The 14,140-nt window shown below is 46.3% G+C and overlaps 1 protein-coding gene across 3 annotated transcripts in view; it reads left to right on the top strand.

Annotated features, from left to right (window-relative positions):
* The window catches only part of LOC119388282 (proteoglycan 4), a 287,761-nt gene that overhangs the window by 34,461 nt on the left and 239,160 nt on the right, over positions 1 to 14,140 (top strand). For all 3 annotated transcript variants that reach the window (XM_037655967.2, XM_037655963.2, XM_037655964.2), the window contains exon 4: positions 11,344 to 11,468. In XM_037655967.2, coding sequence (XP_037511895.1) covers positions 11,344 to 11,468 — 125 coding nt within the window. The remainder of the gene's footprint in view (positions 1 to 11,343; positions 11,469 to 14,140) is intronic.

Here is a 14,140-nt window from a genome sequence, read left to right as displayed (position 1 = left end):
CGGGAAGGATCTGGATCGAGACCCAGATCTGGACCTGCTGCATGATGCGTCCCTCTCCGAGCTGAACCATCAAGGGCGGCGTTGTGGCTTACTACCGCGTTCACTGTACGTTGCCGGGGCTTTAGTCTGGTGGGGTGGTGGATGTTGCCAAATTGTCTTCAGCTGTTGTCGACACTCCTTAGCGCCTGTGAGGTGTCCCTCCCTACATATCTGGCACTGGGGGGCGCAGGGATGGTCCGTTGGTGGGCTGAGAAGACCGCATTTGCGGCACACAGGAGCTGTCGGGTTAGGGCACAGGTCTGATCTGTGCCCCTGTTGCAGACAGACCTTGCAGACTTGTCGAGTAGCTTTGTAAGGATGGCATGCCACCTCACCCTTGTAGTAGAGCACGTATCGAGTTATCATGGTGCCGTCGAAGGTGATGACTGCTGTGTAAGTGTCTCCTAGCATTCGGGCACTATGCACCTTGACGCCCTGCGTGCGTACCTGTAGGTTTGCTATGAGCTCTTCTGGTGGTGTTCCTGGATCGATGTTGTGGATAACACCACACAAGGTGCCTTCCGGGGCAGCCACATATGCGTTGAACTCGTAGTTTTTGCCGCCCAGGGTCAGGGTGTCCACTCAGTAAAGTCCCGCGCTGTCTCTTCGTGCGGTATGCTTACGATGATGTTGGATCCAGGTCAAATTCGGACGATGAAGTCGTTGCCCGTGCAGTGAGGGTGAGGTGTGCAGGCGGCCACTATGGCGTGAGAGATTGGATGCATGGAGTATTCTTTGATGGCAAGGCCTTTCTTCGGTCATAGCACAATTTTAAGGTCACTTCGAGGCAGCGGCGGCAGCTTTCGTTGCAACTGACGCGCACCTGTGGAGACAGTTGCCGTTGGAGATGCCACCGCCACCGCGGCAGACGGGTTAACGGAGTGATGCCCTGTTGAAATGTTCCTGGTGGCGTTTGGGGCCGCAGCTTGCCCGTCCTGCTGCTGCTTAGCTGCCCGCTCGCGTTCGCGTCTGTTTTGCTTCTGTCGGAAGCGACGAGACAACGCCAATTTCCAGTTTGGATCCTGGTCCTCAGTGGGTCCCTCGGATTCCTGGGGTACTTGATTTGTTCCACGGTCGTCCTCATCACTCGCCGATGTAAGTTTGTCGAGGTCTGAGGGGTCGGCTGGAAGTCGGGAGTTGAATTGGTTGTCGTCCGGTTGCGAGTTCGTGTCGTGGTTCGGGCACGAACTCGTTGAGTGCCGAGTGGGATCCATCATGGGGTTGGGGGCCGGCGCGAGGCCTGGCAGCCCGTGACTCGTCGAGACGAGTTTGGTCTGCCATTAGGCTTAGCGAGCCAGCGCTAGCTTCATCACTTTACAAGACGGAAATGGGCAAAAAATTTGTACTACCGACTAGAAAGTTGGGTCCGGGTGGTCCCTCTGCTGAGCACTTGAAAGTCCAACAGATTGTTGGCGACGAAAAGAGGGTATTCCGGGTCAAAAACTACGAAATGCGCAGAGCTGACGTGACATGCGTCCGCTCGGCGCCACAGTGGTGTTCCACAGCCAAGGCACTGTTTCTACGCATGTAGCGTTTGAATAATTGGCCAGCAGGCTGTGCTTGGCTGTATACACTCTCAAATTTGAGGTCCTAAAAATTCCACATTTCATGTTGAAAATTGTCATAATGCGAGGCTTTCGTGCAAAGTTTTCTGTAGGTGCTTTTCAGCATTTATCCTACTCACATGGTCCATTCTTGCCTAAAATATTCCAGTGCTACTTTTGAGGAGAACAGGATAGAGAATTGCATGACAAGAGAGGTCATACACTTTTCTGTCCTGTCCTCATCAAAAATAGTGTTGGAGTAGTCTCTTTATTTATTTATTTTAAGTACCTTACAGGCCCATTGGTCATTGTGTAAAAGGGACGTTACAATCAAAACGTTGTATATAAAATAAAAATTGTCCAAAACAAGAAAACAAACGACTATACATCTTACATACAATTTTAACACATAATGTATAATGTAATACACAATGTAAAATATATGGCAAACAGGAAAGCCTACACGGACTTAGAAAATCTTGCAGACGTCTATTAGCGTCTGCATGGGCCCAGAACTTCAAGATCATGCACTTGCTGGCGCAAAGCTCCGCTTCTTCTTGGATGAACGCGGGAAACTCAACACATAATGCATACATAGTGCGTACATAATGCTTGCATAAATGCATACATAATACATGCATTAAATGCAATATATACAATCTAGCTACGTTAATTGACATCTTCAGTGAAAATGTGCAAGTACTAGTCGGTGATGGGATGTGTTGAGGTTGGACAATGAAGCAGTGTTATCTGGAAGGTTATTCCATAGTCTAATGGTGGTGGAAGTGTGATATTTAGCGCGATATTGCGATATTTAGCGCAATGTAAAACAAGGAGGAGAAGGGAGGACACAACACGTGATGGTTTTGTTGATCTGAAACCATTTTGTTAAAAGTTAGCACAGGTGTTGTGTCCTCCCTTCTTGTCCATGTTTTACTTGGCGCTAAATACTGCTTCATTTCCTACAATATTTACTAGAGGGAACTCTGGTGCTGTGATCTTTCGACCACCATGGGAATGATGGGTACTACACGGATTTGCCTAACGTTTGCACTTGTGGCTTTGTTTATTGTTGTATTTGGCATTTGTTTTGGATAAAAGAATGGACTGTTGTGAACTTCATGAGGCGATTTGAATTGGTGAGCCTAAAAGGGTCAAGGTGGGGAAGGATGGGGAAGAGCTTCGGCTTGTGACAGAGTGGCAGCAGCCAAACGGAGCTGAAAGAACGAAGCCTTACAAATCCATGTACTACCTATCATTCCCATGCTGGCTGAAGTGCCATGCATTGCAGCTCCCATAGACACTAGCACCAGAATTCCCTCTATGGATTCTAGTGCGACAACCATGTTATTATGATGTAGAGACGAAATGGAGGATGTGAACTCAAGTTGTGGGCGAGCAAATGTGAGGCAAGCTAGTTTACGAATATTAGCGGGAGAATTTCTGAGGTTACAGCGTATGTCACCTAAAGATTTTAAGGCATCGGTGCATATGGAAAGAAATATGAAAGGACCTTGAGAGATCTGAAGAAAGGTTAGCACCAAGGTATTTGTAATGGAACACGAGGTAATAAGTTGTCCTGTGTGTGGTATATATGGTTAGCACTGCTATGTTTGTGGCTGAATGAGATTACAATTTTATGTGTTAAGGGTCATTAGACATGTGTCGCACCACTTGTTTAAAGGGAAGCTGAAGCACTTTTTGAAAAAGTTACTTTGGAGCATGTAAGGACAGTTTGATCACTGCTGAATTTGAAAAGCGATGCGAGAGTTCTCAAGAGTGAATGCAAATAGCACTTTTTGGCAAAAACACAGGCTGTGGCTGCGGGGCTTGTTGATATGCTGAACGAACGTGGTGACGTCATCCTCGGTATGCCTCATTATCTGCAACAGCAGCACTGGTGATGTGTGGCCTCCTTTATTAGCTCCGGCAACAGAGCCAAGGTTGAAGATACGAGAGACGCTTGCTCACATTGCGCTTGGGTGTTTGTCGTTATTCCAGATATCAGAATTCAGCTGCAAAACTTTCAGCTTCGCTATACTTAGTTGAGTCTCTGGTACATAAACAGCGCTCTCTCAGTTCAGATCAGTGAGCGGCGGAAAGCTCTCATGGGAGTGCAGCACGGCTCTGCCGCAGGAGCCGAAGATGACGTAGGTACTTTCGGCGTGCTCGCTTGGGCGGAGCAAGACAAACTTTTCTTTTGCGTATTCTAAAGCTCCTGCTGCAACAACCACGGAAAAAATTACAATATCGTCGACAATGATGTTGGTCCTTGCTAACCATGATGTTTTATCGAATTCTAACACCTCTTCAGGTTCCCTTTCATGAAATGGAGACCTGACTTGGGTGCCAAGTGGTCAGTAGCAGATTTAATGGCGTGGTATATAATACAATCATCTGCAAAAGTCTGCATACAGGAAGAACTGTTATTAGGTTTATATAAATCATCATGATCATTCTTAGCCTGTTTTAGTCCACTGCAGGACCAAGGCCTCTGCCAGTGCTCTCCAGTTTACCCTATCCTGTGATTCCATACTTGTTAAAATCTGTCCTCCTCTAATCTTTCCCCAGTTACCCCAGGCATGCCACAGGGCAGCATTCCGGGTCCATTATTATTTCTTATTTATATAAATTAAAAAAAGATCATTTATATAAATAAGAAATAGTAATTGACTCAATACGCTGCCCTGCGGCACACCTGAGATATTGGGAGAAGATTAGAGGACGTATTATTAACAAGTATGAACTAGTGGCGGTTGGAAAAAGTTATGTATCCATGATAAAGTTAACGAGTCTAAATGAAGTGATGACAATTTAGAAACCAAGCAGCAGTGAGCTACACACGAGGTCGAAGGTTTTGCTGAAATAGAAAACATGCGATCAGTTTGTAGGTCATCGTTCATATTAAAATGCAAGTCAGTGGTTAGAAGATTTCGCCACCTGTAATATTAGGATTTAACTATTGTCACATTGTCTTGGGAGCACTTGCGAGGGATGGGATTGAGAGAGAGGGACGGGAGTCGGAGGTGTCACAGCAAAAACAACACTGCAAGACCTCACACGAAATTCACACAATCAGAAATACATACAAATAGACTTCATCTCAAGAATTCTTTAACCACCGTAATACAGTATCTAAACTCAGTTCCTAGCTGCCCTGGCAGTCTGGCCACATTGGCCTCTTGGTCGCGTCCGTAATAGAGTGTCCTTACTTGTTGTACGATTGGCGCAGCGTCTAAGTCGATCCCTCGTCGTCCATGTTGCATCGCGCTCGCCGTCGATGCTCTCGATGAGGTCCCGCAGTCGCCATTGCTCAGCAGCAACTCGGCAAACTACTTGTTGCCGGTTTCCCGGTCGTTGTCGTGGCCATCAGTGGAAGCGGACTTGTTAGGACTAGCTGCCTCCTCGGTCCCTTGTTCCACGTGAGTCTGCGGCTTACGTGACGACGTGGCACCCCGGGGATTGTCCTGTGTGTCCGAGCCATTCTGCCAACGAAGGTAGAGTGGTGCAGGTGCTCTGAGACCCGCTGTGACGAGAATGCTGCGAGTCCGTGGTAGCCTCACCCTGTCGTAGCCGTGGTTGACATAGACTCTTAGTGCCCGGTACCCGCCGCTCTCTTCACCCGTGAGACGCTGACATCATCAACCTTTGAATGGTGCCCCACAGACAATCCCCGTTCTTTCTACCTGGGTTTTTCTCCACAGCTCGGGTCGTGTGCCTCTAGCCCTCCTCCGACCAATCGCGTATGTGGACATGGCAGAGGTGCCTACAATTGATTTCCCCGCTTGTCGCGTAGCATCATGCGTACCATCGTTGGGCACGTGCCTTGTGCCCTTTACTTATGACAACTATGTTTCAGTAAGGATCATTATGTGTGATTCACTATCATCTAGAAAGGACAAGAGTAGATCGTGTTTTGGCACAAGGCTATGGTTGTTGGCATATGACACTGATATTTGGATGTTCTTGAAAAACAAGGACACAGTAAGGCACACAGAAGAGCACAAATGGAAGCGCTTTAGCAACTGAACTTCCTTGGGACATCCTGCCTACGTTTATATGGGCACCTATTGATTCATACTGCAACAACTGTGGTCGTTCACCCGTGTTTTCGAATTGCCGCGTAATTAGCCACCATAAAGATTGAAGCACGGGAGAGATTATAGAGGCACAAGTTATATTCAAAGAAAGGGCCAGATGTGCCAGCTCCCCGTTGGTTGCTTTTGTTGCAAAAGGAATTATTGTTCTTTAACTCTATGGTGCGAAAGCAGACATCGCATGGTTCAGGTTGACTTGTATAAATGTAGGCAGGATGTTTCAGTGAACTTTAGCTGCTAAAGCGCTTCCGTTTGTGGTCTTCTGTGTGCCTCTCGGTGTCCTTGTTGTTCAAGTGCATAAAAAATATGCGATGCTATTCCAGCTGGCCCAAGAAACCTGGTGATTGATACTCGACAGGTTTGCTCTCTGTTTGTCGGCACAGCACTGTCTATGAGTGTGTCATACATGAGGCTTCCATGAGCAAATGTGTATAGCTTTTTTCTTATTCTTCATGGTGCCGATGGAAAAGTTCCCTTCACGTTATGCGCACATAAAAGAATTTCCACTTTGTTCTTGAAATACATCAATTTTGCTGTAATTGGTCTACCATTATTATTGTGGAACTTTCCTAGTCTGTGTACCCGTTCGCACTGTATCTAATGGACTGTCCATTTAGGCCGCCGCTGATTAGCTGAAGCTCAGCGAGCAGCGCGCTCCCTGTTTCTGGTTCTTCCGCAATGTCATTTTGACTTCACTGAGCTTGACTCTTGACATGAGTGAGAGTCAAGGAATGCGCTTCAATGCAGCAAACGCAGCCTCCTGAGATCTGCTTTTCACCACACGAATCTCGGAGGCCGTACATTAACTTTGATTCTGTGATTGTGTTAGTTCTCAAATTAGATTTAATGCGGCCGCCCGTTTAACACACCAATGAAGGTCATCATTCACAGGCATCTGGGACACGCTCATATGCAAGGACAGACTTGTCAAGTTTGTTTAAATGTTCTGTGACTGCACATATCGACTTTTTTTCTTCTAATGCTATGGGCTGTGCGGTGTGTCAATGTGGTCAAGAGTGTGATGACATCACAGCTAAAACTAGAAAATAGCCGAAAGCATATGCTCTCAGAAGACAGTCATTAAGGGGAGACGCGGGTCTTGAAATGGCCAAAAATCGCGAAAAAGTCGATTTTTCAAAAAGTGCACGATCGCGAAGTTCAAACATTTAATAATCTCCCTGCGAAGGCTGAAAGCTGAATTCAATCGAGAAATATAAAAAAAACAGCGTTATACATGCATAGGTGGATGCGAAATGACCGAAAATCGGCTAAATATGTTCGAAGTTCGCGCGCTCGTAACTCGTGAACGCGGCGACCGGGCGCCGCCATCTTGGAGTTATTTTGAAGCTGCTTCCTTTGTGCGTCTTTTGCCTCTTTTCAAAATGGCGCCGGTGCAGAGAGAGCGACGCTATCACTCTTTTTCCAAAGGTAGCTTGCGCGCACGTGATTGGTCAAAGCGCGCGCTCCCTCGGCGCCCTTGCCTCCTATTGGCCCGCCGCTGCCACCGCGTTTGTTTTGCTTTTTTTTTTTCTGTTCGCGTAGCTGCGGCCGTCCGCTCGCACGTTTCTAGGCCTGCTCAATCGTGTCGGCTGCTCCGCGACGTTCTCCCGATTCACTGTTCACAACCACGTTTGACCAGGTGTGTTTATTGAGCTGCTGCAATGTCCGAAGACAATCGTCTAAAGAAAACTACACGCCGCGCCTTCGGCAAGAAGCGTCGGCGACCGTGGAATGCACGACGAAATTCGGCGAGGCATGTCCCAAAATCGCCGCTTGCCGGGTTGAATACAGAGCCGCATCCTAGCACATCCAGCGTGGACGCCTCGAGTGGCAGCATAGAACGCATCATACTCACGGAATTGCCAGTTGACGCATCGAATACGGAGCCACAACCTACTACATCGAGCGTGTACGCCTCGTCGACCCATGCCGTGAGTGCTGGCGTGGAAAGCATCAGGAGATCGTCGGTTGGCTGTTCGAGTGCGAAAACGCAACTTGGCGCGTCTAGCGTGGATACTTCGTCGGCCCATGTCTCGAGTGCCGTCATGGAACGCGTCGATACCATTTTCTTATCGGCTGAAGAAAATAGCCAGCGCACAACAAGCGCTGCCAACGTGAAAAAGCTCTTGGCGTCGAAGTCGGCAACGAAACGAAAGTTTGAACTTCTCGCCGTTGACATGGAACAGGAGAACCCCTGTGACAGCGGAACGGAATTCTTGATCGTGGATTTGAGCGTGTTTAATCACTTTCTAGGAATGATGACTTGCCCCGACTGCGGCGACAAAGCGGCAACAGTGTCTAAGGACCCAAGAAAAGAGTACGGGCTTTGCGTGAAGCTCGTGATGACGTGCTCAACGTGCGGCATGCGCGAAGAACGATTTTCTTCGCCGAGGGTGACTGGAGACGCATTAATAACTCCATTCGAAGTCAACGTCTGTGCGATGAAGGCCATCCAAGGTATTGGAAAGGGAGCAACAGCCCTTACAGACTTTTTTGCAACAATGAACATTTCAAGCCGTGGCATGCATCACAAGACCTATCAGGGTCATATGGACATGATGGTGCAAGCATGCAATGATACGGCAACAGAATGTGAGGCTGCAAGCGTAGTGCAGATTAAGAAATTGTACGAGGACTTTGGCAACCCGCCAGGAAACATTGACGTGATTTTCGATGGAACCTGGCTGACGCGCGGCCACAGTTCGCATGTCGCTGTTGGCTGCATCATCGAGATGTACACCGGGCTTGTCGTGGACCACGTAGTGCTCTCGAACTTTTGCTTAGGCTGTTCACTTGGTCCTAAGCCCAGTGAGCAGGGGTATGCAGCTTGGCATGCACAACATGCACTAGATTGCCAAAAAAACATAGATTGTAATGCAGGGCAAATGGAAGTGCAAGCTGCACTGTGCATGTTTCAGCGATCCCTTCAGAAGCACAGGCTGCGGTATACGACAATGCTGTCAGATGGGGACAGCAGAACTTTTCACGCTCTGACAGAAGAATCTGTGTACGGATTTGTGAAAGTAGAAAAGAAGGACTGCATAAATCATGTCCACAAGCGCAGGGGGGCAGCCTTGCGCACGCTTGTTGACAAAAAGAAAGCCCAAGGCCAGCCACTTGGTGGGAAAGGGCGTCTCACACAAGACAAGATAAAAAAAATAACCAACTACTATGGTTATGCCCTCCGAAGCCACAAGAACGATGTGCCAGGCATGAAAAGGGCTGTTGAGGCAACACTGCGGCACATGTCCTCGACTGATGATGCCCCAAAGCATGACCTTTGCCCCGAAGGGGTACAGTCTTGGTGTAGCTACAACCGTGCAGTGGCAAAAGGCGAGAAGCCTCCACTGCACAAGAACAGCCTGCCTGATTTTGTCTGCGACGCACTACAGCCAGTCTTCAAGAGGCTAAGTGAAGAAGCCCTCTTGGACCGGTGCAGTGATGGCATGACCCAAAATGCTAGTGAGAGCTCGCACTCTGTCATCTGGGATCAGGTGCCCAAGAACAAGCATGCCTCACTGCACAGTGTTCAGAGGGCAGTTGCTGAAGCTATCAGCAGATTTAATCAGGGCATTGCAAAGACCAGCACTGCAGTTGCTGAGAAGCTCGGCTATTCTCCAGGAAGCCGTCTGGTACGTCGATGCACTGAAAAGGACCGCCGAAGGCTTTACATGTGCAACAAGGACCATGCAGAGAGAAATGCCACGAAAAATAAGCTCGTGAAGAGGCACAAGTCCACAAAGGACACTGCCTACAGTCCCGGCCAGCTGTAAGGTGTGCATTCAAGCCGATGTGATTGTGAAAATTCAAAGAATTTTTTTTGTGTGTGTGTGTGACCCAGGCCCACAGCCAGGAATTTTTTTCGGGAGGGGGGGGGGGCACTTGCCGGAAAGCCTTGACTATTTGAGAAAAACGCCTATTTTCCTTATTTATTTTCAATGAAACACCATGTGTCATTAAAATTTCGGGGGGCGGGGGGGGGGGCAGGGCCTCCCCCCTTGGCTACAGGCCTGGTGTGACCTACAACTTGGTGCAAATTGTGAAAGTGCAGATCACATAGGCATGTCATTTCTATGTGCAGTGTACACCTACAAGCTCAAAAATAAATGTGAAGTGTTGGGTAGCACATTTCTCGCACTATTCTTGGAGACTATGCATGATGATGCGGCAAATTTTTCATGGTTCCTCTTTCATTTTTGTAACATATATGGCATCATCTTGTTCCTGAAAGGCCAAGCTACAAAATGATGCTATTTATACAAATATAGTGCAATACCACCTAAATTTATGGGAAACTAAAACTTCAAATGCATTTTTCTCAGTTTCATGTTTTTAGACATAACACGTAGCCTTACGGGGCATTTTCATATGTTTTTATTGACTCACAATAACAAGTTTGATACCATTGTGTTCGTATTGAATAGATCTGGCCGATGATGCTATTCATATTGTTCTATACCTTGTTCACCAAATTGTAATTCATGGCGATTGTAAACAATATGTGGCGGAAAATTTTCACTCATGTTTGTATCCGTTTATTTCACATTTGAAGTTTGCTGCGAACAATAAAATTAGCATCATCGGCTAGATAAGCTCTCTGGGAATCTGGATACATACTTTGTTTTTGTGTTTGACATAGTGAAATTGCCAAAAAGCCCCGTAAGAAATATGCAAATTGCGTACTATAGAAGTTCAATATCTTCTGTTCTGATGCAGCTATTGAAAATCTACTTAGAGATTCGGAATCTGCAGAAAAAACTGTATAAGTGTATTAAGTTTCATTCAATTCAGACAATTAATAAAAAAAAATTTTCAAGACCCACGTCTCCCCTTAAATTACCCCTTTACCCGGAAGCTTTCTGCACTTCACTCATTGTTGCTCCGGGACCGGCCCAACTTTGATCAAGCGATGATGCCATGATGATGTCACAAGTTTTGTTGATCTTGTCATAGATGACGTCACAGATTACGGTAACGACATCTATGATTACTTGATACTTCTGGCACCATTCATGTTGACACCACAGCCTCAGCAGATGTCAGGAAATATTTTCTGCTCTCGCCAAATCTAGCAAAGTCTCTTGACTCGTGCAACATACATATAAGGCTTTCATCTTAAGATTCTGTGCACCCGCTTGTAACTGCTTATAATGCGTTGCTGCCCAAGAAAAACTGTATGGGTTTCTTTTGGCATAAAAAAGAGCAAGTAACTTTTCTCCTTAATGAACCATTGTCCACCTTTCTGGCTTCTGAATGTGACATTATCTAAGTTTCTTTTGGAACAACAGTGTTGTGATCTAACAATGTGTGGCCGCCTATCAAGCTTTTGTTTGAGTTGACAACTGTTGGGGTAATTATTAGTCGCTGTTCACGTTATGAATGCAGCCTCAAGATTGAATGGAGTGAAATACGATGCTTGTCGGTGTGACAAATCCCATTTCAATAAAACATTGTTAGTACATGTACCTGAATGGTGCTACACTGCATTTGTACTCTGTGCAGTTGGTACAAATCTAAAATTTGTTTCTCCAAGCTGCTTCAGCAATTTTTACCCATTGAGCTCCATAGCTGTTTTTGAGGCTGTGTATGTCATGCAAATAACATCTGCACTGTTATAGGATATTTTTCCTACTGAGGTTGCTTGAAAGAAGTTTCTTTTGCAGAGAACAAGAAGCTGAAGGAGAAGCTCCTCGACATGCGTGAATTATCACAGACGCTGCGTGCTGATTGTGATGGATACAAGAATGAGGTGTGTGCCAAGATGGCAGAGCTGGACTCACTCAAGAAGGTCAGTAGTCCAGGCTTGGAACGTAGCTTGCTCTGCAAAATACTGCAGCGCAAAAAGTTGCACACGTACAGAACAATACGACACGGATGAGTGCTCGACTTCCAACAACTTTTATTAGCAAATGATTGCACAAATATATGCTGTCCGATTCAAATGTCATAATTTGCCCATGCGTAAATATGCTTTATCTGAAAGCTGTGAAGGCATCCCTCCCCAAGGTTGGACCAGTGACTTGTGCCATGCGTGCTTTGCTTTTTGTAGTGGCAGGGGTGTTTTCCTGGTCGGGCAAGTGATCGGAACAAGTTGTGTAGTGGCTAGCCAGAAAATATGGGTGTGCGAATATTCGAAAATATTGAATAACAAATCGAATAGTGTTCTTTTTGATACATAGCCTTCTATTTGATATGGTACTCCAATCGAATAAAGTCAACTGCTGATTTTTCGGATGTCTGAAAATTCGGTCACTTTCGCGGCACCGTCACAACCCTCTAAGCCGTCAGTGTTTAAGAACATGTGAAATTTCGGATGCTGAAACTCTTCTGCATTCGATTTTTCGGACTTTCTGCCCATGTTTTTGCTCCGAATTGGCATAAAAGCCCCCGTCTCTGCTGCGTCTATCATCTCGTAGGTTTGAACCAGCGCTTTCATAATCCAATCTGTTAGCGGCCATAGCACTTTGTGAAAGTCAGCTTCGCTGCAATGCTTAAAGGGCCCCTCACCGGGTTTAACACTTTTGAGCTGATGAGCGCAATGCATACACTGGGCATTCACGATCTCGTCTGCCAAAATTTGCAAGGCTACGTGCCACGGAAATGGCTCAAATTTCAAGCTGAACGCTGCGTGCCCTACTCGCGGGCAACCCAGAGAATGAGGGGAATGAAGGGAATCTAAGTAGGACGCAGCCTGGGAAAGTTGATCCGAAGAAGCGTAGGCTAATTGAGAGTAGGAACACAGGCAGCAGCTGTAGGAAGCGTTCTAGACGAGATGTGAATAGACGCAGGAAGAAGTTGAAGAAGACGCGGAACGTGAAAAAGCATAGGTTTAAGTAGGTCGTATCGAAATGGTGGCGTATGTCACGAGTGAGTGCCAGGCGGCGAAAAAACGATGACGACGAAGTTCTCAAAACATTCGAAGCGGCACGAGCGCGTGCACAGAATATTCGACAGAGCTCGAGGCATGCGAACCGAGCCATGAAGGAGGACGAAGAGGAATGAGCTGGCTTAGAATAACAGAGAGCTGAGCTAGTTGGTAAGTATTCATTCTAAAAAGACAGGGCGTGCAAACACGGACACAAGAAAGAAGTCAGGACACCACAAACGCCGACTAACAACTGAAGAGACGCACAACGGCTGAAAAGAAAGAAGGCACGAAAACTTATCTGCGCATGCCCATGCAACAGGCGAACCTACTAATCCGGCACGCGTGGCGGTCTACGTGGAAGATAACTGTTAAGGCATTTGATTTCATCTTTATGCAAGTTAATCGACGGTTGGCTCACGCATGCGCTACCACTATTTTCGATATGCCATGCTTCAATCATCAGGCACATTTCTTCATTTCTATGACGGTACAACACTGCGCATTCATCGAATTCTGGTGTGCACTTACAATCTCGACAATGTAAAGATAGATTAGAAGGTGAGCCTCCTGTTAGCGATCTCTTATGTTCCAACAATCTCTGGTTAATGCATCGGCCCGTTTGTCCTACATAGAAGCGACCGCAGCTGAAAGGGACCTTATACACCACACTCGTACGGCAATCAGTGAATTTGTTGGTGTGTTTTACGAAACAAATATCGGTCCGCTTCTTGTCTTTTACTCGCTCATTCTTCCTCTGCACAGCGGCACAAATCTTACCTAGCTTATTGGCAGCCGTGAAAACAACATTAACGCCGTATCTACTTCCTACTTTCTTTAGCCTGTGAGATACGCAATGAATGTACGGTATACCTACGACGTCAAGAAGGCTAAATCACTTACTTTAGAATTGTTTTTTTCAGCCAAAACACATAAGAACGAGATCCCATTTCGAGCAATCGTTTCAGAGCAAGGCACCTGGCAAGTCGATGTATCTAGTTATTTGCAGAATTGCTTAACCTCTTTGAGTTTTTCCGACCCTTTTCGCATGCGTAATTCTCAGGCGCTAGTTCAGTTCCTCTCAGAGGAGAACCCCGGCTGTTGTAAAGCTTTTAGTATGGATATTGAAGACCTGTATTATTCTTTGCCGCATGAGGACTTGGTAAATTGTGTTAATGAATGTATTAACGAACAAACGCACCAGACGGTTTTCACCGATAAATGTGGTGTTTCTACCGGGGCATTTCTAGAAATCCTTTCCATGTATTTAAAGTCGACGCTTGTAGGTTGGAAGGAAGGCGTTTATGTGCAGAAATCAGGGATATGTATTGGTTCTAAGGTTGCTCCGGTTCTTAGTGATTTATACCTTAGCAAGATTGACAATCTTTTGGAAGGCGCCTTAGGTAATTCGGTTATTAAGGTTTTTCGTTATGTGGACGATTACTTGATCTTTTGTAGTGGTGAGAACTTTGAAAAGGTGGTAACTTCCGTGAGCGAAAAATTTGAAATTAATGGATGTGGGCTGAGCTTTACTAAAGAGGTGCCTCAGAATAATGGAATACAATTTCTAGACATTTCCTTAACGTTCCAGAAGA

The sequence above is a fragment of the Rhipicephalus sanguineus genome, chromosome 3, assembly GCF_013339695.2.
Source record: "Rhipicephalus sanguineus isolate Rsan-2018 chromosome 3, BIME_Rsan_1.4, whole genome shotgun sequence".
Lineage (NCBI taxonomy): Eukaryota > Metazoa > Arthropoda > Arachnida > Ixodida > Ixodidae > Rhipicephalus > Rhipicephalus sanguineus.
This window is presented reverse-complemented; position numbering and strand designations above follow the sequence as displayed.